The 24,190-nt window shown below is 37.7% G+C and overlaps 2 protein-coding genes across 7 annotated transcripts; both read right to left on the bottom strand.

Moving 5' to 3' along the window:
* Positions 1-3,053: 3,053 nt before the first annotated feature.
* LOC117304480 lies at positions 3,054-13,109 on the bottom strand. 3 transcript variants are annotated; one of them, XR_004520596.1, is made up of 5 exons: positions 12,964-13,109; positions 11,489-11,610; positions 10,308-10,394; positions 7,741-9,217; positions 3,054-7,661 (listed from the first exon to the last, which is right to left on the bottom strand). XR_004520596.1 is itself a non-coding variant. In XM_033788969.1 (4 exons), exons 1-4 carry the CDS (start codon positions 12,972-12,974, stop codon positions 8,964-8,966), a joined length of 474 nt encoding a protein of 157 aa, XP_033644860.1. In that variant the 5' UTR covers positions 12,975-13,109; the 3' UTR covers positions 3,054-8,963. The 3 variants fall into 3 exon arrangements, 2 of the variants coding, with proteins under 2 accessions (XP_033644860.1, XP_033644859.1); XM_033788969.1 differs by having other exon boundaries at positions 3,054-9,217; XM_033788968.1 differs by having other exon boundaries at positions 3,054-9,217; positions 12,978-13,109.
* Positions 13,110-13,688: 579 nt separating this feature from the next.
* LOC117304284 lies at positions 13,689-18,819 on the bottom strand. Of its 4 annotated transcripts, none has more exons than XM_033788659.1 (4): positions 18,732-18,819; positions 17,862-17,943; positions 14,393-14,470; positions 13,689-14,018 (listed from the first exon to the last, which is right to left on the bottom strand). In XM_033788659.1, the coding sequence occupies exons 1-4, from the start codon at positions 18,759-18,761 to the stop codon at positions 13,771-13,773; spliced, it is 438 nt and encodes a 145-aa protein (XP_033644550.1). In that variant the 5' UTR covers positions 18,762-18,819; the 3' UTR covers positions 13,689-13,770. The 4 variants fall into 3 exon arrangements, 3 of the variants coding, with proteins under 3 accessions (XP_033644550.1, XP_033644551.1, XP_033644549.1); XM_033788660.1 differs by having other exon boundaries at positions 17,862-17,936; XR_004520580.1 differs by lacking the exons at positions 17,862-17,943; positions 18,732-18,819 and adding an exon at positions 14,850-16,748.
* Between the last annotated feature and the right edge of the window lie 5,371 nt (positions 18,820-24,190).

Here is a 24,190-nt window from a genome sequence, read left to right as displayed (position 1 = left end):
CCTCAGGGCAAGATCAAACGCATATAACGTTTAATTTTGTAACTCCTTTGTAGACATTTTAAGAATTTCGTACAGTGTTTAAAACCGACCACTATTTATTTCATATTTTTATTTTCGAATGAGGACTGCAATGATTGCTTACTCATGGATTAATTTTTTTCGCCTAAATTTGTGCTTTACGTCATTATGTGAGTGAGCAAGTTGTCTGTCAAATTTGAGCAACATCCCCTATTTTCTACGCCTTATAATAGTTGTCTCTAGAAACTATTTCAGAGGAGCTTTTCACCACTTTTAAAAGTTATAAGCATGGAAGAATACTTGTCAACATGTGTATGTATATTTAAAAGGTTATTTCCTTAAAATTATAGGAGAAAAAACAACTCTGATGTACCAGTGAAATCTGCTTGTTCGTAAAGTTCATAGCTTTTATAATCCACATAAAGACACTCGTATTCCCATTTCCAAATATTACAATACATGCCCCTAACAATTACCTCCTGCATGTATATAACCGCTTCAGATTTTCGGCAGTAACTTAATAAATGCTACCACCTTTTGAAATGAAATTTTCATTTTTGAAATGAAGTTTTATTGCTTGATCTACATTCATATTTATGGGGTTTAAATATTCGAAGGGTTTCAACAACCGAATGGAAACCTTGCCTTTAAAAAGATATCAAACATGTCATACAAACATTTAACGACTTGTCCACAATTTTACAACCCTTATTGAGCTTTCAACTAAAAATAGTCTCTTATTCCTGGTCGATCCTCTTCTCTTAGCAGACAATTGCAAATTACACTCCTTTTCAGTCAATCTTTACCAAGAAAATTTGCAACAAGAGAAGCATTTGAACCAATTAAGTGTGACACACTAAACATCAAGTTAATGCAGTGGACACTTTTGGCAATTGTCAAAGACCAATCTCCTCACTTGGTGTATCTCAACATATGCACGAAATAACAAACCTGTGAAATTTGAACTCAGTTGGTCGTCGAAGTTGTGAGATAACAACAGAAGAAAATAACACCCTTGTCACACAAAGTTGTGTGCTTTCAGATGCTTGATTTCGAGTCCTCAATCTAATGTTGAGGTCTCGAAATCTACATTCTCGTTGAAGTTCCTAGTTGGTGGAACAGACTGTGTTTACCCATTACTGGCATTGTTCAGCCACCGGTAAGGTCTCATGGTACAAACTCCAGAATATTATTCAGTGATTTCGAAAAAAAGCCTATTTAACAAACAAATGCAACAATAAACATGCAGTAGGCCTATACGCGTTTGTTTGTTGATGTGTAAAACCAAGCGAAATCGGTCTATTGAATGGCTCGCTTCAAATAGTTTTGTTTTAGATATACAATTCGTAGAGAATAAATGCATAGCGCCTTGGCGGACAAAAATACAGGCGAACCAATGGTCGATATCATAGTTAACTACCGTATGTTTTCCTCTCCTCTAATGAGGGTACACGTCAAAAGAAAACCTGACGCACTCGCGTAAAGACTATTGGTCTTCTTGGATAAGGATAGGGGAACGTACAGTTTGAAAACTGATTTAATGAGGTGAAACCTTAGTCCAAAATGACGACATCAAGCTGTCTCCTGACATTTATATCATGCATGATTGTTTTCTTGGAGATGTGTCTGCCTTTCATGCAACAGTCACAGTGCGATGTTACACATGCAACAGTCGTAGGTAGCGCGAGGCTGACTCACACACACACATACTGGGATCGAGGGTGTGTGTATCGTCCCCGCAGCTACACCGTGTTGTAACTGCACACCGCGCTTAACAATTACCGTCTTGACTTCAAGACTAGGGTTGAGGTAGACTTGATGACAAGTCGTTAGGCGCTGCCTATTTGTCTGCCTTTCATGCAACAGTCACAGTGCGATGTTACACATGCAACAGTCGTATGTAGCGCGAGGCCTGACTCACACACACACACGCATACTCGTAAAGGCCTGCAAGTGGGGACCTGTTTGTGATACTATACAAATGTGGACTTCTTTATTTAGAGGAATTTTGCAATTTCACCATAATTACTATTTAATAATAATGTCACTAAGAAAAAAAATTACAAAATTTTAAAGATTACTGTTTTGTACAGCTAGTTTTGATCACCGGTCAGGTTACCTCCAACCGGGGACTTTGAATTTTAGGCTTCAAGTGTGGACTTCGTTCATTCAATATCAAAACGGGGATCAAAATGTTCCACCAGCAACTGTGGACCTTAGGTAGCTTAGTATTCAACTGGGGACAATCCATGTTTGAATTAAATACAATTTGAAATTTCTCCCCAATTGTGGAATTTATTAAGTATTCAACTGTGGACAATCAATGTTTGAATTAAATAATAATAACAATAATAATAATAATAAGGAAAATTTATATTGCGCATGTATCCACCTAATAAGATGCTCAAAGCGCATGAAAAGAAGAAAACAGAAACAAATCAACAGAAGGATGAGGGAACATCGGGAAAACAAAATAAATAAACTACTGAAAAGCTGTTTGAAACAAATGAAATTTCAATTTGTCTTTAAAAGTGTCCACGGTGCCACTATCCCGAATGTGTTTTGGCAACAGATTCCATAGGAATGGTCCAGCGTGCGCAAAGGACCTGTCCCCCCAGTTACAATGTAGTTTAACACTTTTTCCCAATTGTGGAGTTTATTACAACAGCAACTGTGGACCAAAGGTAGCTTAGTATTTAACTGTGGACAATTAAAATTCCTCCCCAATTACACACCCTTCCACCTGCAACTGTGGACCACGTTTAACTGTCGAGTATCAACGTTTGAAATACTGTCTGAAATGTTAACCCAAAACATGGGCTGGTGGGTAAACCATTGATATATAGGTTGCAGACAATAAGAAAATTACCTTAGGCATGTAATTTTTCTCTTTCATTTTTGTCCTTACATCATTTCGGTTCCAATTAAAAGAGTTTTAGAGGCTCAAGTGGCTAACCAAAGCGTAACATTTTTTAACTCAATAAAACTCAACATCATGGTGTAATCAATAACAAATAAGAAACATCAACAAATTATTTTCTTCAATCTTCAAAAACAACTTTATTTTTCAAAAACGTGTAAAATCTTCAACAATAATTTTCAACAAGAACACAAAACTTCTGTGTGAATTTGATTTCCCACCATGTTCCAGTGTAATTCACAGTCTACAAACTTTAACAGGAGCGTACATCAATTTTGGGAAACAAGTCTTATTTCAATTACTCCTAATATCCGGTGGTTATGTTTTAGTGAAAACGACAAACCAGAGAGGATTGATAGTTTTTCATTTCAAGGTGAGGGATAAAACACCTTTTCCCTGGATTGTTTTCTGTAGATGATTGGTTCTTTTTTATTTTTAATTAACTATCCTGTAATTTGTTTTTACAGTGGAATACATTGTTCACAACTTATTTTAAACCCGACAGGTTTATTTAGGCCATGCCTATGTCAAGCGTTTTACAGATACATACATGTAACAGAGATGATCCAACAAACTTTGGCTCAACTTCTCAGATTCTTTGACCATCTCACTTTGTAATTTTTCACAGGTTGGTTGTTAGACAGGAGTAGGAAAAACTATAACATGTTTAACAATGAAAACAGTCAAATATCTTAAAGGCTTCAGTTAATATGAAAAATGGTCACAATCCATGCTGACAACTTGAACAAGATATACCGTTAGTTAGCACAAAAGCGCATGTGGAATAAGAAAAAATATAGTGCTTCTGCATCCCACATCTAGCAAGGCAAAAATACCAAAATGGACAAGCTATATTTTTCTATTTTCTACGAGTGCAAGAGAGGTTAGTAATTCACCTTCATGCAAACTTGATACATATCCTAAAATAACACAATATGCAGAGAACAGTGCATACAAACAGAGTTTGATATTGGTCATGCAATTTGTTTACAAATTGGATGCATTCAAGTGCATTGTCGTAGCGTATAACCACAAAAATAAATCTAGCCTATTCTTGCCTCTTGAAATGAAAAAAGCCAGATTTCACCGAGTGATAATATTCTGTGACCTTCTCCAATTGAGATGCATTCAATATTTGTTTTATATAACTCAAACATAATCCTTGTCATTTTAACAACAAAAAAGACATTGAAACTCGTCCACCTACACCCAGAAAATTCTAAAAACCCCTTCTAAGCAATGTGGACGACTCCACGAAGACACTAACCTTGTCTTGCCTTGTTTGGACAAATGAAAAGGGAACTTTATTTTTGAAGAACACTGCGAAGTGCACTGCGAAGCTTCACTTCGAAGTGCCCCCCTATCAATATATAAACTGCTTTATTAAAATTTGAAGCATCAATAATATCTCAAGAGAGAAAAAATAAAATGCAAAATAACGTATGACATGTGTTCCATCAATCAAATGACAAGGATCTAAGTGTGCGGTATATAAGGTTTGTATCACACTATTTCTAACATGAATCACCTAATCAGAATCAAGGATTATTAAAGTTTGCCTGAAGATAAAGTAACATATATACACAACATCCTTGCCCAACATCTAACAGGGCTAAACTCACATTTCAGAAATATTCAATTTTCACAGGTAGATTAATGATTGTTAAGTTTTTGTGATGTATTTTGTAAGTTTTAATGTATTTTTTTATAATGAATCCAACCATAGCAAATAAAATGAACCTTACCTTACCCGAGTAAAACAATAAAAATCAGTCTAATAAAAGAATATATAAATTTCTCACAAGTTCCGACTTGGCTCTTACAATTTAAAAAATATATAATAAAGAGATGTCACTGAGCTCTTAATTTTGAATAAACAAATAAATATTGGCTCTAATAACAATTAAAGAAACAACAAAATCTCACAGGTCCCGAGATTTTGATTAAAATAATTTGCACCATCAGAAACACTTGTTTCAGCATCTTCCATAATACATACAATAAAATCCCAAGTTCTAACTTGGCCCTGATAACAATTAAAAAAATAAATAAAAGCATCTCACAGATCTCTCAATTTTGAATAAAACAAAAATATGTTGACAATATTTTAGAAAGATTTCAAGTAATCTCCAAATAAAAAGATCTCACGGAGGTTTTAATTTTAAATAAAGTAAACACATATTGGTAATGTTCTAGCATGTTGCAAAATGAAAAAAATTCATACAAATCTCTCAGGTCTTGAGATTTGGATCAAAGCAAATTTGGGGAAATTTCAGAATTACTTGTATCATCATCTTCCATAATACATAAAATTCTCCCAAGGTCTAAGACTGGGCTGTGATAACAAGATAAAACAATTTTTGTTTAATGACTCACAGAGCTTTCAATTCTGAATACAAAAATATATTGGCAAGGTTAGTAATTGGCATAACAGATGAATTTCTCCCAAGTTTTGAATTTGCTATGATCAAAATAAGAGAAACAACAAAATATCACAGATCCTGAAATTTGGATTTAAAAAAAATGCAACATTTCAGAAACACTTGTTTCAGCGTCTTCCATAGTACATTATAGTTAAAATTTTTCCCATGTTCTGACTTGGCCCTGATAACAATTTAAAAAAAAATAAAAATAAAAGCATCTCACAGATCTCTCAAATTAAGACTAAAAACAAAAGTTGCAATGTTTCAAAAACATTACATTCACCATTTTCCATAGTACATGTACATCACAGTCTCCAAAGATCTAAGACTTGGCTCTGATAGCAATACAAAAATGTATATAAAAATAACCCAGAGAGCTCTCAATTTTGAATAAAACCAAACAAAATTGACATGGTTTAGAAAGACTTCTTTCAGCATTTCCTAAAATCATAACTAAGCCCTGATAACAATAAAAATAAAAAAAATCTCAAAGATCTCTCAATTTTGAATAAATCCAAAATATATTGACAAGGTTTTAGAAAGACTTCAAGTATTTTCCGAATAAAAAGATCATACTGAGCTTTTTATTTCAAATAAAACAAACACATATTGGCAATGTTTTAGAAGGACTTATTCTAGCATGTGGCAAAATGAACAATTTTCATATAAATCTCTCATACAAATCTCTCGGGTACTGAGATTTGGATTTAAGGAAATTTTGGAAAATTTTATAATTACATGTACTTGTTTCATCATCTTCCACAATATACATAAAATTCTCCCAAGGTCTAAAACTGGGCTGTGATAACAAGATAAAACAAAAAATTGTAAATAACTCACACAGCTTTCAATTTGAATAAAAAAATATATTGGCAAGGTTAGTAGTTGGCATAACAGATCAATTTCTCCCAAGTTTTGAATCTGCTCTGATCAAAATAAAAGAAACAACAAAGCGTCACAGATCCTGAAATTTGGATTTAAAAAAAATGCAACATTTCAGAAACACTTGTTTCAGCATCTTCCATAATATACATAAAATTCTTCTCAAGTTCTGACTTGGCCCTGATAATATTTAAAACAAATATATATAAAAAAAAGCATTTCACAGATCTCTCAAATTTAGAATAAAAACAAAAGTTTGCAATGTTCCACAAACATTTCATCCACCATTTTCCATAGTACATCACATTCTCCAAAGATCTAATAAGACTTGGATCTGGTAGCAATACAAAAATTGTATATACAAATATCTCAATTTTGAATGAAACAAAACAAAAATGACATGGTTTAAGAAAGACTTCTTTCAGCATTTTCCTAAATTCATACATTTCTCCTAAGTTCTTACATGGTTCTGATACAAATAAAAGAAACAACAAGGTCTCACATGTCCTGAGATTTGGATAAAACAAATTTGGCAAGGTTTCGGAAACAATTCTTTTAGCATCTTTCATAATACATAAAATTCTCTCAAAGTTCCAAGACTTGGCTCTGATAACAAAATAAAAAAAATGTCTATGACAAATTTTACAGAAATCTGAATTTTAAATAAATTTCTCCTAGGATTTGAAAAAAAGTTAGGTTTCATAAACATTCATTTCAGCATTTTGCATAATTCAAAAATTTTTCCAAAGATCCGACTTGGCTTTGATAGCAATCTAAAGAATAAAATACAAAGATCTCAAAGAGCTCTCAACTCTCGTGAACAAATTTGGCAAGGTTCTAGAAACACGTGATTCAGCATCTTCTGAAAAACTAATAAAAACTGAAAATCCATGACATATTTCCTTTGGACCCAAAAAACTTGCAGGAAATCAATTTTTTAATACAATCAAAGTCTTACAATAGTATTTTGATTTAACTCTCCCACAAAAGTAATTTAAAATAAGGACTGTTTTTCAAACTTCTTTCATTTTTTTTTACAAAGATTTGGCTTGAATCTATAAAAAAAATGCCTCACTAGACCCATCTTGGCACAGGGCTTCTGAATACTTAAGACAAAGTTTCTGTCTCCCTGTCTTTCATTTGAACGATAAAAGTTTATTACACCAGCAACTGTGGACCATGGGAAGCTTAGTATTCAACTGTGGACAATCCATTGTTAATTCAAACATGGATTGTCCACAGTTGAATACTAAGCTGCCTATGGTCCACAATTATTGCTGGTGTAATAAACTCCACAATTGGGGAGAAATTTCAACCTGTATTTAATTCAAACATGGATTGTCCACAGTTGAATACTAAGCTACCCATGGTCCACAATTGCTGGTTTATAAACTCCACATTTGGGGAGAAATTTCAAACTGTATTTAATTCAAACATGGATTGTCCACAGTTGAATACTAAGCTACATATGGTCCACAATTGGGGAGAAATTTCAACCTGTATTTAATTCAAACATGGATTGTCCACAGTTGAATACTAAGCTACATATGGTCCACAATTGGGGAGAAATTTCAACCTGTATTTAATTCAAACATGGATTGTCCACAATTGAATACTAAGCTACCCATGGTCCACAGTTGCTGGTGTAATAAACCCCACATTCGGGGAGAAATTTCAAACTGTATTTAATTCAAACATGGATTGTCCACAGTTGAATACTAAGTTACCTATGGTCCACAGTTGCTGGTGCTTAAACTCCACAATTGGGGAGAAATTTCAAACTGTATTTAATTCAAACATGGATTGTCCACAGTTGAATACTAAGCTACCTATGGTCCACAGTTGCTGGTGCTTAAACTCCACAATTGGGGAGAAATTTCAAACTGTATTTAATTCAAACATGGATTGTCCACAGTTGAATACTAAGCTACCCATGGTCCACAGTTGCTGGTGCTTAAACTCCACAATTGGGGAGAAATTTCAAACTGTATTTAATTCAAACATGGATTGTCCACAATTGAATACTAAGCTACCCATGGTCCACAGTTGCTGGTGTAATAAACTCCACAATTGGGGAGAAATTTAAAACTGTATTTAATTCAAACATGGATTGTCCACAGTTGAATACTAAGTTACCTATGGTCCACAGTTGCTGGTGCTTAAACTCCACAATTGGGGAGAAATTTCAAACTGTATTTAATTCAAACATGGATTGTCCACAGTTGAATACTAAGCCACCCATGGTCCACAGTTGCTGGTGTAATAAACTCCACAATTGGGGAGAAATTTCAAACTGTATTTAATTCAAACATGGATTGTCCACAATTGAATACTAAGTGCCATGGTCCACAGGTTGCTGGTGTAGTAAACTCCACAATTGGGGAGAAATTTCAAACTGTATTTAATTCAAACATGGATTGTCCACAATTGAATACTAAGCTACCCATGGTCCACAGTTGCTGGTGTAATAAACCCCACAATTGGGGAGAAATTTCAAACTGTATTTAATTCAAACATGGATTGTCCACAGTTGAATACTAAGCTACCTAACCCAAGTGTGGTGTTTATTGCACGAGCAACTGTGGACTATAGGTAGCTTAGTAATTTTAAATTATTCCATGACAACTGGGAGATCTTCTTAAAGAGTAAAAATAAAATAAAAGTGGCGTCTTTGTATCATGGCATGTATAATGACAATTTGTGTCTATGACAAAAGACTGTTAATGCTTCATGAATCCCATTGGGTCAACTTTCCTTGTTTGATTTCTTACGAAATCTTTTACATTTCTCCATGTTCTTGCGGCGAAGGCTTCTGGTTCTCGCTTTAGAAGTGCCACTATCGGTGCCTTTGTTGGAACAGTGCGGGCTCTAATGAAGAAACCCAAATGATCTGCCACCGCGGCCTTTTCTTTGTAGCTCCACGGCTTCTTAATTGCAGGTACATTCCGAGTCCTGGCAGCATCAGCTCCTTTACCTGCATGTCAAGTGAAGTTTGTATGAGACATGAGTATATAAAAAAAAACAAAAATTGCATACATGGAGAAAGAGCTCATAATACTTGGTATTAACTTGGACAGGACTTGTCTAAACAGTGCTGAATGAACATGTACATATAACTTGTATACTTGCATAATAATAACAAGTCACAGATCTTATAAAGCACAATTCCCCAAAAATTATCATCGCGCTTCACAAAACATAAAAAACATGGTTTATATATATTTTTTATAATTCCCAATAGAGTTTTCCTTAAGTTGATGTAAACTTGAAGTAAGCTTCAACAGCCATGAAAGTCAACTTGGTTATCAAACAGAGCGCGAAAGTAAGTTTTGTTGTTTTATCTTTTTTGAAATTGTTTGTTTTATTAACAACATCAACAACTTTTTTTCTTCTTTTTTTTTCCTTTGTTATTTTTACCTTCAGTCTTTAATATATTTGTAATTTGATTTTAAATTTATTTTCTTTGTTTTTTATTGTTTATTTTATTTCATAATTTAATGTAGGCCTATGCTTTTAAAATATATTTATAATATATTTTACAGTCATTGATGCTTTTTGTTTCTTTTTCCAATTGTAATTTATTTAATTTGTAATGTTTGCTTGAATTTTCTTTCCAAAGATGTTTCTATTTTTATTGTTAACTATGTACATACATATTATTGTATATAGGCTATATGAATACTTTTAATTGTGTATTATCCTTTCCTGTAATTGGCGGCTTGTCCGCTGTTGGTTTGGTCAATAAATAAGAATAAGAATAAGTATTAAATATTAAAAGTAGTATATATGTATAGTATAGTATATATGGTCGTCAAAAATATGCCTCGAAAACGCATGGTTTTCTTAATACGTCGTGAACTAACACGGCACGCCATTTTGTGGAGTCAAGAATTTGACTCCATAAAATGGCCCACTCTGTTAGTTCGCAAAGTAAAAGGAAAACTACATACTTTCGAGGCAAGACATGTTTGTGTGGATCATTGTAATCTACTTTTAAAACATCTTTCTAACCATTTCAATTTCATGCTTTCATGGACCAACCCGACTGATCCTTTAAAACCAACCTTTTCTCACTTTAGATGGCAGCAAATCATCGTGATCATCTGTACCTTCCGATTCTGACTGATCCGACTCTGCATCAGTGTTGTACTCTTTAGAGGGGAAACAATCAGAAATAATTGTACAAATGTTTAACATTTTAGCAATAAATCTGCAAACCAACATGAACAAATAATACAAACGATGCTTTTTCAATTGTTATAAATGATGATGATGATGCAATCAATCAACCAGTGCCACACTACTTTACTCAAATGGCACAAAGTGCAACTTTCCCAAATTCAACCACAATAGATAGTTCCTGATACATGCCATCTGAAAGGACAACTTGGGGCTTTTGCTTTCAACCAGGTCAAGCGTTTTAATTTTGTTGCACATCAAAGTGGTTTAAGGACCAATTAGCAAGGAATATGATGAAACTATTGAGTGACGCAGTCGCTACTGTTGTGTCACACAAAGCATTTAGAAATGGAAAACAGCAAAAGTGTCATGGATTGTTTTACAACTTCAAAACTGTTCGGCTTCTTTTGAACGCTGCTATTGAAATTGGCAACAGTGATGCGTCAGGTCCTAAAATGCTCTTTCCTTAAACAACAGCTACAGGATAATCTCAATATTTCAAATATTACCCTTTTTTGGCCAAACAGACATCGTAGATACCGATTTATAACCATTTTACGCTTAAAAATTGCATTTGGTAATAAATAATTCAAATAAAAAATGCACCTCTCCGCGCGGCTTTTTCAGCCGAGAGTCAAAAACAGCTTATCTATTATAATGACCCCTTGATGTCAGTGGCGATTTTCCCTTAATTGGGTTTGCACACAGTTCTCCAGCTTTGGCAAACTGAGGGCACTATTTTCCACATCAAATAGCCGCCAATGACATCGCGATTCCTTTGATGCGCGGGTTTGTTTGACCTCACGTTTTTCAGAATTTTGGCTTGGAGTGTTTCAGGGACAAACCATTTTTACCATGTTTTAACGTGAGGTACGATACTGGTTATATATTTTTTTCTGTTTCCCGTGGACTGCATCTATTACAAAAATGTAACAACTATATATTTCTGAGCATTCTGTAGCCGCTGTTTAACTTTGACAGTATTTCAGATGGGATCTTGTATTTCAAGTTAGTAATCAATTAGCCGTAAAAAAGAAATAAAAAAGTTTTGTTTTTACACAAGTACCTTCGTTTGGATCCACTTCGACATCAGCAAGACTTTTACCAGCCAGACCACGCAAATCTCCCTTTTCCATTTTCATAAGCACCTTTGAGACTTTGGCTATCTGCAGTGTTGAATCTGGCAGCCTGTAGTATTGGCGATGGGTGCGGATATCATGGCCGAGAAAATTGAAGATGTTTACTTTTGTTTTAATTTATAGTAAATGTTGCAGAGGCAACAACAAATTTTAAATTAAAATATTAACCACCATTAACATTGACTGGTGATGGAGATTTATGATGCAAACAAACGACACTTCCACATCCCATAATGCTTCAGCAGCAAATCGGACAAATGACCACATGATCTATGGCGTAAGGGTCGGTAGGGACCTGTCTAATTCGGGAGTCAAATAAAAAACTTGTCATCGACATCGTTTCCCCAAATGTGGACTTAAATTATAAACACTGCGGTAGCCCTGAAAATTATTGTGGTTACAATGCCTAGTGATGCATCTTTGAGAAACCAGTCATGCATTTTTTGGTGGCTTAGTGTTGGGAAAATCATAGCAAATAGACAACTCACAATGCATGCACAGTCTAGAGTAGAAATCAAAGTCTCCCTGGGAATTGACATCTACCTACCTCAGTCTACGGTTGTAAAAAATTAAGTAGTTGGACTTAGTACAGTAGGCCTATAGTACGACCACAGATGTCAAAATGTTTTTTTTTTTTTTAAGTACAGCATAGCACCCCAGTTCTAGACTAGATTGACTAGTATCACAACTTAGGCCTATATAAAATAACAAACCTGTGAAAATTAACGCTCAATCGGTCATGGGAGTCAGGAGAAAATAACGGGAAAACCCACCCTTGTTTCTGCACGTTTCGCCGTGTCATGACATGTGTTTATTAAAATAAATCTGTTAATCTCAATATCGAGAATTGATAATTAATACCTTCTGTAAACCATGTATTATATGTAAGTTATTTGTAAATCTGTGAACTTTAAACAAAAATTCTGTTCCGACCGAAAGTGCCCAATCATGGCTTTAAACTAAGGATAACAAATAAAATAATTACAACTCACCATATTGGCATTGCCATAATAAACTGATAAGTGTTCATTGAATGATTGATTGATGATGGCCAAAACAAACCAGGAGGACCAGCGTGACCAGGGAGGGAGGGCCGGCACAACAACGTAAACAAACAAATCACACTTTCAAAGTTCTATTTGATTTCTAGTCATCGTGAGCAAAATCCGTCAAATTGTTCGGCACACGTTGTATGCCTACATATCTAAATGTATGAAATGCCAGAGTGATGCAAAAGGCTGTCAAAATAAAAATCCAGATGCAAAGAAGAAACACAGTAATTATTAAACGTCGAACGTACTCTTGCATAACTTCAATCCACAAAATGGTTGGAGTACGATCCATTTTTATGTCTAGACGTCGGTAAAAAAATCAACACTAGCTATTAAGTACAAAATCTTACCATATTTTCATTACCCGTTTTGTCCCCGGTCGGTTGTCACTGTCTCGGTGTCAGAATTCTCTCGACGAATTGTGGACATGTGCGTGAGAATTTGCTCGGTAAACCGTGGACTTTTTTCCGGAAAAGTCCACGGTTTACCGAGCAAATTCTCCCTGATCGATCCTCGACAGAGGCGCGCGAGAGCGCATCACACGACAATTGCGCATGCGTAAATACCACTTGGAAAGGGTAGCCTCTAGAGGGGGCTATCGAAACTCATTTATTCATTATTCCGTGGATTGTCACCCGCTCGTGTGTGTTCTCCTTGTGTGTTTGCCGCATCAGTATCAAATTGTGGACCACCGTTAGATTGACAAATGACTGCAACAGCGCCCTCAATGATATGTTTTTGTTGCAAAAATAGTATTATTTCAACCGGGGACGTCCCCGATTCCGATGCGTCCCCGATTTGAAGGTGTGTATTCTTACGACTGTCCCCGGTTGCCGGCAAACACAAACGCACGCACACCAATACATGTGTACACTGCAGATTGAGGACATACTTTTAATACTATCCAATGGAGGACATTGCCAAAAGTCGAATGGTACCTATCGATGTGAGGACATAACACATGAATCCTTTTTCTTGCGGTTCACTAATGTGAATGTGTATACTGGCCTTCTGGGAAATGTTTTTGGGGGTGGTACACGATTTTCTTGTTCTTTGGGGGAGGGGGGGGGGGGCAGGCCAAAGGTCTAGACTAATCATTTGGCTGTGCCTACAGAGTCACTCTAGGTTATGACTGTACTTTGGTGGTGCAGGAGACCTTAACTTTGTTTAAGTGTCATCGTGTTTCTACAAAAGTCCTTAATGTTTTTCCAAGTTCTGGTCTGCAATGCCACAGGACAGGATGATTCAATGTCACGTTTTCCTGGAATCTTCTTCAGCAAAATGAATCTCTGCAAGCCCTCAGTTACGTCTTTCTTTTCCTGGGCAGTCCAGGGGCGTCGCTTGAAATGTCGACGCTTGACTTGTCGAGCTTTTGGAGCTGGATCCGTTTGGGTTGGTGGCCTTCCTACAACACACAGGAAAGAAGAGGTCAATTAGTAAACATAATCAAATGGGGCGTATACATACCCTAAATCAGTCCAATGTGCCGGTACCTGCCGGAAATGCCTGACAAGAAGCAGCCATCTTGTTTCATCCTACCGTACAAAATGAGTTGCCGAGATGGGCTAATCTAGACTAATCACTTGGCTGTGCCTACAAAGTGACTCTAGGTTATGACTGTACTTTGATGGTGCATGACACCTTAAATTTGTTGACAGCAAACGGAGTCTGGCATCTTATCGCATTTTGGTCTGGGGGGGGGGGGGAAACAGGGAATAGGACCAGCATATGCAAGAGACCTACAAGAGATATAGGCAGTCAAAAATATTATAAACTTACTGGCATCAACACTGTCCTCCAAAGCTGGGTCACACGAGTCACCTGAATCACTGCTGTCCTCATCGCTGGTGAAGCCTTCTGCAATAAAAAGAAATTAAACTTCTAGAGTTAGCTTTGATTGGTTTGTGGCACACAAATAACAATGTGGGCCAATCCGTTGGGTTGGGTGTGTGGGGTTTGGGGTGTACAGTGAATGAGGTTCAAAGGGGGGGGGGGGGAGGGGGTTAGGTGATGACGGCCACAGGCCGAGTTATCAGGCCCCAAAAACAAAGAGCAATTGTTACATTTAGGTATGCTTGCTTTTTGGCGTACACACCTAAACATGTTGGCCAATCCATTGGGGGGGGGGGGGTGGAAGGGGGGGGAGGTTGTACAGTGAATGAATGTTATTTGGGGGGGGGGGGGTACCACAGTTTGAATAAAATTGGAAAGACAAGTTAAAAACGGGTTTGTTTACCTCCAGTAACATGCAACTCCTCCAAAGATTTGCCATGTTGCGAAACCAAGTTGCCTCTCTCCAAGCTGAGGAAAAGTCTAGACAGTTTGGTAACCCTCTGGACAGTGTCTGGCAACTGGTAGTACTCGCGATGGACCCGCAAATCATGACCCATGAAGTCTGCAAGTGTTTCAAGCTGATGTTCATTCAAGGCCAGAATTTGTGAAACAGTCGCTACATGTTTACGAAGCTTTGTAGACCGCATGCTACCAGCATTCTCAAGGCCCGCCTCATTTGCATATGCTCGTAGACAGTCGCTTCCTCATATATGACCTGAGCCTCCGTAACAACTTCGTGCGAATAAGAATATATTGTCTTGTGCCACTCCAGCTGCATTTCTATTTGCGACCAGAGCCTTCAACCACGCCATCACATCAGTACCAAGAAGCACAGGAACAGTTCTGCCCCTCTTACCAACTATTTCAATGACTTGGAACATTTTACAGAGGTGGCGTTCAAGATCAGTCATCACGCAATCACCTTTCACAATGGCTGCACTACTGCGCTTGTGAAAATCTTCCAGTTTCATTTTGGATACTTCCCCCTGTCGTCTGCGGTTGAAGATAATGAGATGGCACAGTGTGACTTCATTTAATTTCTTCCAAGCTGGTGTAATTTCATGGCCCTTAGCAGAGTGTAGGAGCTGCACTTCCCTGTTGCCAGTTTCATGAAGGAACGATGAGATTTTCACCACATCTGCATTTGTGGGGAGATCAGCACGTTTGTTGCGCTTTCCTTGGTACAGTGTTCTGTGGGCATGGGTTGACACAAGTTCTGGCCACTTAATTTCACATAACTGCCTAAACTGTTCGGTCTGTTCCGCTTTTTGCCTAAGATTAAACTCTAAAGCACTTGCTTGCAGTATGAGTGCACATCTCTTGATGGAGTGTCCAATCTTGAGTGCTAGAGATGGAACGTGATACATCTGTTTTCCTTCACTGAAGCCGGCGACATCATGAACAGCCTTGACGATATCATTCAGATGGCGGGGATGCACGAATACTTCCAGTGATGCATTTGGTTGGTGGGTGTTTTTTCTCAGTTGTATAACAAGACGACCAAGTTCTCGTAGTTTGTTCCGAATGTAGCCATGTTGTGTAACATCGTGGCCAAGTCTGAGGTATTCACGTTTGGCAACTTCCAGAATCAAAGAATCATTCTTGACAACCAGACCAACATTGTCTCTCCTCATAGAACTAAGAACCTTGTTTAACTGGAAAGATACACCAGCAGGGGGTGGTTTTAACAAATCACTATTGTTAGCTACTCGCCCCCTAACACGACCTATCCTACTGCTACCATCAGTCTGTGCAGGGAGAGCAGGCTTAAGTGGGCACTGATGACGCCAAAGATCAAGACGCACGTAATAGCCATAACAATGTATGCATGGTCCATATGCGTGTGGAGATGCTTCATGATTTGGTCTGTATACTATAATAAGGACACCCTTTCCCTCTCTAAGGACTTGGCAATTGTGTCTGTGATTACCAATATTGCGGATGTATAACAGAAGTTTCTTGCGGGCAGTAAAGTCAGTCTCCGATGCTATCTCTACAACTTCCCTCTCCTCTTTGTGATGCAACTGAAGATGACGGGGTAACTTGGCCTGAGGCTCATCACAGTAAAAGCAATAGTGTTTTTTGTCCCATTTCCTTTGTCCACCGACATTATCGGTCTGCATGACTGTTACGGCACACTTCTCACTAGAATCATTTGTTTCACATCCTACAGCTTGATTGCTTTGGTGAAGCTCGGCAGTTTCTAAAATAGCTTGTGGGTCATAGTCATTCCAGGAACTGGTGTTGGGGTTGACAGAACTTGAAGGATCAGACTGAAAAATAGCTTGTGGGTCATCGTCATCCCAGGAACTGGTGTTGGGGTTGACAGAACTTGAAGGATCAGACTGAAAAATAGCTTGTGGGTCATCGTCATCCCAGGAACTGGTGTTGGGGTTGACAGACCTTGAAGGATCAGACTGAAAACTAGCTTGTGGGTCATCGTCATCCCTGCAATTGGTGTTGGGGTTGACAGACTTTGAAGTATCACACTGAAAATCTGATGTTTGATGGGCCAGCTAGCAAGGAAAAGACAAATGACATAATTAACACCACTGAGAAATGAAAAGCGTTTGAAACCGTTTGTTATGAAATGCATATGGTTAGAAAGATGTTTTACAAGTATCACTACAAATTGCACGGTTTTCATTTTACGTCGCGAACGAACACGGTCGGCCATTTATGGGAGTCCAAGTTTTGACTCCCATAAATGGCCGACCGTGTTTGTCGACGAGGTAAAACGAAAACCACGCTATTTCATGGCCTATTTGTGTTGATCATTGTATTCTACTTCTACAACATCTTTCTAAACATATCGATTTGATAACAAACGGTTACGGGACTCTGTTACATTTAGAGAGGACATTCTATTGCCGCAACACGTCGTAAACCTTGGAAAAACGTCTCAATTGTACAGAACATAATATACTATGAAGAAACATAGCATGTTATTGAACTCATATTGATGCAATTAATACATGACATCATCATTTACTCACCTGGTGCTGAAATAAGGAGCGTGTGATGCCATCCTCATTGTAACGCACAGAGTACTTCATTAGTGACTTCCCTGAAAAATGAAAGGCAAAGGGTTTATTAATTTGTATTTCATTTGGGGGGGAGGGGGGGAAACATACAACTTTGTGCCATCTTTAAAACGTGCTCTGCACGTGATGTGGATCACAATAAGGGTGTGTAACTGTAATTTCGTGTGTCCACAGTACAAAAGTAATGATACTTGTTTAAATATGTGAATACAAAACTTTCGGAGTGCCACGGCAGCTCGGGGCTGTATAGAAAGATTCAAGGGATGTTTGTTGGCCCAATGACCAGGGGACTAATGTAAAGCGCATTGATACGGTTTATTGTGAAATGCGCTATATAAGAATTTGTTATTATTATTATTATTATTAAATACCTTTGGTTATGGAGGTGATTACAGCTGGATACCATGACGAGTCTGGTGGCCACAGTGCCATTACGCTGTCCCCTTCTTCATACTAGAAAGAAGACATACAAATTATGTAACATATCGATCGGTTTAGTGGAACATGTCATAAGGGTCGCACTAAATAGCGACAACTCACGACCCCTCACGACGTAAAAAGGTCAACTCGTACCCAAGTCAACTCGTACCCGAGTCAACTCGTACCCGAGTCAACTCGTACCCGAGTCAACTCGTACCCGAGTAAACTCGTACCCGAGTCAACTCGTACCCGAGTCAACTCGTACCCGAGTCAACTCGTACCCGAGTCAACTCGTACCCGAGTCAACTCGTACCCGAGTCAACTCGTACCCAAGTCAACTCGTACCGTATAACGTACAATGTATGCAGAAACGGAGAATTCCCGTGCGCCGTGATTTTATATAAGTGATAGTAAACCGTGTTCTACTTTAGTACTTGCTTCATAACATAATGTCGTTTTTAATAATGTTATATGTTCCTCTCGTTTCTGCTGAAAATCATTCAGATCCACTTTTTTAAGCAAACAAACATGTTTGATGTTCATCTCTTTTCTTAAAGACATACCTATAGACATAGGCCTAAAAATATACGTTTCGTGCCATGAGATGTGTTGAAAACAAATCCATTATTGAACTTGTGGAATTCCAACTGGGGTACGTATTATTAGGGGTGAATTCTTAATCACAGGCATAAACTTAAATTGGTAATGTCCTAAATCATTTAACTATTATGTGTTGGTTGACAAGTGTAAGAAATGTATATAGTGATGTAGTCAGTACAGTAAGGATTACATTGAAATTTATTTACACTTAGATCACTCACCATTTCTTGTCTTCTCTCGAGAGCTGCCATGGGTCGAATGGTTGTCTCTAGGGTCCTGGTGGATGCAATGCACTCAATGTTTATGATGCGTCCCCAGGACACCTGCAACCAGCCACGCTACCCGACTCAAATCGAATAAGCTAACCGTCATGCAATGAGTTCAGGATTAGAAATGGCCGCCTCTACTACTACCTACAAGAAGGAAACTTCATATCAACAGAGGGCGATGTAACCATCCAAGAGTGCTAACCGGCAACAGAATGGTGTTAACTCACACATACTCCTCTCGAAAATGACGTAAACCGAGGATTAGTCCCAAAAGCTTAGATATCTCAGTGGCGTCCAAACTGGCTATAATGCTGCATTTATCACAATTTTTCAAAGCGAGGACGTCCTCGCTGTGCTCAAAGTCCTCGATGTGCGAGTGTGTATTCACACAGAAGACCTCGCTTCCCGGCGATGACAAGTACACATACTGGGATCGAGGGTGTGTGTGTCGTCCCCGCAGCTACACCGTGCTGTAACTACACACAGCGCTTAACAATTACCGTTTTGACTTCAAGACTAGGGTTGAGGTTAATGTTACAATTACCCAATTTTCTCGTTATCAATTTAATGGTAGGAAGAATATGAACTAAAATCTGTTTTTATAAACATTTGATCAAACAAGAATCATCATGACTTGAACAATTGCTATTCTAGCATCGTTTAATGCCATTCCTACCAGTTTTTTTCCCTTTTTGCAAATGGAACATTAAGTGTAATATACTCCTCATACTGTAGTACGGACAGCACGCTAGAGATGAAATTAAATGAACACAAAAAATGGTTTATTTCTGAGTTTTTAATGACGGCACCAGTGCTCAAATAAAATGAAAACACTACAAAATGATTTTAAGTTGAGTTGTCAGATATTATTAACAAATCGATTTGTATTGTGACACCACAAACTACTTAGCAATTATTTTGTTCTAAGGAAAACTTGAGCTCTTTATGATCGGACTGGCTTGTCAAACAAGGCGGCGCAATTGGAGAATAGTGAATTTTATAAAGTACAATAACATTATGCAATTTATTTGAACGTGCACGGTGTTCTCCTGGTTAGTGACCTAGTTTTCACAAACTTTCACCAAAAAGATCAACTAGAAACACATCAAACTGTTGACTGCATTTATGACGGGAAGTCTCGGAAGAGAGTTGCCATAGACGTTATTAAAGATAGCAAAATCCGACGTCTCGCAAAGGATTGTGGGAAATATTGTGCACCTCCAGTTAACGGTCGTCACGTAACGTGTTCTGCAAAGTATTTTTGTAAACATTAAGTTTGTAAACATTGACAGTGTTTGTGGTGGACGGTCATGCTTCTGTGGCGGAAGACAGTTTCACCCACGAATGGGTGTACCTCCATGCTTTATTTAGCCATGTCAGATGTGAAATATTAAAATAAAAAACTACGACAATAATGCCATCGGACCAGTGTGTGCTTTGCGACTCAACGGACGAACGGGGGACTGTACATGTACGTGTACGTACATACGTAGGTAGGTCCATGCATGTTCTTTTGACTTTGAATGAACACAAAATAGTTTAATAAAATATCAATAAAGCTTGTTGATGATTTAATCATGACCGGGTCATGATTAAATCATCAAGCATGTCAAGCCCAACAAGCTGTATGCTACAATTTGAGTATTGTATAGGCTAGATTTATGTGTGATTGGTGGTAGAAACTAAGAAAGAAACATAGGCCTACTCAATTCTATATAATTCCTCAACATTGTTTAGACATGACAGATATTGATATTATATTCAGAATATAATATCAATATTCTGATAATGATACTGCTCATTATTTAGCTCATAGTCATATTAGTCATGACTGACTTTCAGGGCTGAGTGTTTGGTAATGATTTCCAAGGCAAAAGATCATTCATAAATACCTCAATCAGTTTTGCTACTGCATTCCTGTTGTGGTGGAGAGCGCTTCACGTGGGGCGGGGTGTTTAAAGTTAACATGTGATAAAGAACAGCTGGAGCTGTTTATAACCGGTTGTTTTCGGATATGTTTAGATGCATAAGATGCGCTGGTCTTAGTGCTAGATGTTTCACCGTTACGGGCGATGTTGGTGAGTTGGCCGCGCTGGGTGTGGAAGCAAAACAAGAAACGTATTGCACCAAAACTAACTACGCACACACAACACAATGCATCCGAAAACTGTCTCAGTCATTAAAGAGCAACACATGTCAGGTCATCAAATAAGATACGTCAAAGAGGAAACAAGGGCTGAACGACCACGACCCAGCCTGATTTAAACGCCTTTTTAAGACCTTTTAACCACTCATTTATTCCCTTAGTTTTTGTCTTGATTAAAGCTTTATTTATTCTGGTTACTTAAATCATACAATAATGCTTCATAAGGATGGAAATTGTAAATAATTTTTTTTTGTAAACAAATATATGGAACAAAAAGTGTGACAGGTTTGGATTTATTTTCAGCAAGAGTTAAATTATGTGTACCCACAGTTATCAATGAAACCTTTAAACTCTCATCATAAAATGGGTCAAATAATTACAGATGCTGGTTAGATTGTGAACAATTGTTTTCACACCAACCCCGGGAGTTAAATTCACAACATGCATGATATAGCATTCACAAACTAGAATTTGTCACAGGTTGTATACATAGCTACAGTTTTATCATGGCGCAGTCATCTTTAGATTCCATTCCAACCTGTGGGTGTAGCAGATAGTCTGACCCCTCTTCCAGAGTCTTTTTGTGAACAAGGACTCTGACATGCATGACGTGTTTGCCAAAGGTGGCTGCAGCTTAATAAATATCAATTGTTTTAATGTTGGCTTTGTGAAGTCATGAGACAGCTTAATACATACAAGTTGCCTCTGGCAGTACTGAACCCATTATTAGTGGGCCCTGAATCACCTGACCACAGTGCCAGTCTACTTACTTGTAAATTTAAATCCAGATTTTGAAGATGCAGAGTTTGCAGAGAATCAAATTTAAGTGCTCACAATACTTCTTCTTTGATGGCAAGGTTTGAAATGACTTTCACCCACTTAAACTACAAAATGAGACCTATCAGTGTATAAGTTAAGAATCAGGTTTAACAGATGTACAAAATATAGCCTGTTATTTATAAAGAATATAAAAGCGAGTTACTGTATAAATAGTCCTCTCAACATGGCTTTTTATTAGTCTATCATAACCAATTGCCAGCCGCGTATTCCCCGGAGGAGCCAGCCGCGTATTCCCCGGAGGAGCCAGCCGCGTATTCCCCGGAGGAGCCAGCCGCGTATTCGGGCAATAGATCACATGCAGTACAGGGAGGTAAACAAAATTCGCACTTTTCTCGATTCTGAACGTGAATCCGTTATTTTAATCGAACGAACTTTGCTATAAAAGCCATAAAGCACAACTTTTTACCTGATAATATAACAATTTATTAACTACTATTGATTTAAGAGCAAAACATTATAATAAACTAATTCAAAAGAAATATGAGCCGCAAAATACCGAGCAAAATCCGAGTCATTTTGCTTGCCTTTATGTCATAACATAGACTGTTTGTACAAAACCATAATTTGAAAAGAATTTGTACCCTTCGTTATGATATAAAATTAATTTTTAAGACCAGAATCTTGAAGACTGATACAATAAGCACTTCAAATAACGAAGCGTGAAAAATTGGTCCACTAATTAGTTGTTAATTAACCACAGTAATATGCTATTTTCAATGAAAATGTGCACAGCGGTTGACTTAAAAACTTTTTCAAAAGAATTTGTACCCTTCGTTATGATAATAAACCAGAATCCAGAATCTTGATGACTGATACCAAAGGAACTTCAAATAATCGAAGCGTGAAAATTATTATGGTCTAATACAGACGCCCTAGATTCCCACAACGGCCGTTTTAGTTAAGAACACCCTTTTGAAAAAATGGGAGACTTTGGAACGCTAGATGGCAGCAGACTTACCAGGTAAGTTGCCATCTTACCAATCTCCGACTGTGGCTCTGTCGAATTTAGGGTCCGGTATCACCCAAAATCACGTGACCAAAAAGGAGGAATTCATCCTTTTTCGAAGTTATCCGAAATGTTCCGAACGTGTTGTCGTCAACATTCGGACAGTATCGTTGATGGTCGGTATCGAATCATAATGTCAGTCCTGTCGGCCGTAGACTCCCAGGAGTTTTTATGCCAGCTATTGTTATTTAAAGCCAATGCAGGCGTTGTGCCTAAATAAAGCGTTTGCAAAGCGATGCGACAAGTTCAAAATGTAAACCTGGGAAATCGCTCCGGGATCTGGTAATTTTTTGTCCCTTTTTCTTCACAAAATATTTTCTCAATGGTGTTTTGACTTGAGTGTTCATATAGGACATTGAGGATTAAATTATTAAGTGTCATGATTTTTGAAAGTGATAAAAATGGGGCAAATCTGGTGACTAGCTGTCGAAATTATTCGTGTTGAACCAGATTGTCATTTGCCGATCAAAAGAATCTCGTAACCCTCCGGCCTCGCGGCCGTCGGGAGGAGGGTTAGTGCAGACATGGTTTCCCTAGAGTGACCCCGACCCTGACAAGTTGCGTCATGCTCTATTTTTAACCGTGGGTGATACCTGACCTAAGAGTTTTAACAAGAGACGTCAAGGAATCTTTGGTCAGGGGACCAGACTAGTTTGGCCACGCTACCTAGCGCCCTCTGTTGGTGGAATACGGCAGGTTGTTTTGCCAGGTTCCACGCTAAACGCTACCTTTATTAATGATTTAAAATTGATTCATTTTATAGAATGTTTTGTTCTGTATAAAAAAAAACAGCTGAACATTATGGTTGTCAGTTCTCATTCGGAGTCTGAAGTTGTCGGACCTTTGTCCGAGCTTAAACCAGTTGAACAATATTCTGTGGGATTGGTTTTAATCCCCCACTGCCAGCTGCTTTGGGAAGGGGTGGCTTTCTTGCTGTGTATGGCAAGACGCTGGGGTTGTTTATTAATATTTTTTTCAAACCTTCTCTTTGACTGCTTTTAATAGCTCATTCAATTGAGCAAAAGTGTATGTTGTTTTATTTATTTATTTGATCATACATTTTGTTTTGTCTATTTTGGCCTATTTATTTATTCACTAACTTCACTTGTTCTTTCATTAATTTATAAATGACTTATTATTTTTTTTTTTGTGTGTTTGTTTATCTTTACCTGAAGTTAGTGGCTTAACCACTAATTAGTCAACCAAACTCGCCAGCTCAAGAACTTGATACGCCCAGTATGCAGTCTTCAAGATTCTGGAATAAACAATTAAAGCACAGTTTGACCGTCTTAGCATATTCTAGCCTTTCTGAAGGATTTTTGCCTTTAAACTTTGAACACCCAAACAAGGTGTGATTACCTTTGCACATTGCACATGTAAAATGACGTGTTGGGTTAGCATTTGTCATCATGGTAAAAC

Source organism: Asterias rubens, chromosome 21 (genome assembly GCF_902459465.1).
Source record: "Asterias rubens chromosome 21, eAstRub1.3, whole genome shotgun sequence".
In the NCBI taxonomy this organism is placed as follows: Eukaryota; Metazoa; Echinodermata; class Asteroidea; order Forcipulatida; family Asteriidae; genus Asterias; species Asterias rubens.
Note: the sequence above shows the minus strand (reverse complement) of the source record. Positions and strands in the feature narration are given on the sequence as shown.

Bases quoted from the DNA above. Each gene is read 5' to 3' on its own strand.
- LOC117304480 (XM_033788968.1), bottom strand. From the start codon at position 13,042: ATGTCCACAATTCGTCGAGAGAATTCTGACACCGAGACAGTGACAACC. The intron at 11,611-12,977 runs GTAATGAAAATA...CCAATACTACAG, and splicing joins ACCGACCGGGGACAAAACGG to GCTGCCAGATTCAACACTGC. The intron at 10,395-11,488 runs GTACTTGTGTAA...TCCCCTCTAAAG, and splicing joins CGAAGTGGATCCAAACGAAG to AGTACAACACTGATGCAGAG.
- LOC117304284 (XM_033788658.1), bottom strand. From the start codon at position 15,093: ATGCGGTCTACAAAGCTTCGTAAACATGTAGCGACTGTTTCACAAATT. The intron at 14,471-14,849 runs GTAAACAAACCC...TTTTTATTGCAG, and splicing joins GGAGTTGCATGTTACTGGAG to AAGGCTTCACCAGCGATGAG. The intron at 14,019-14,392 runs GTAAGTTTATAA...TGTGTGTTGTAG, and splicing joins GGAGGACAGTGTTGATGCCA to GAAGGCCACCAACCCAAACG.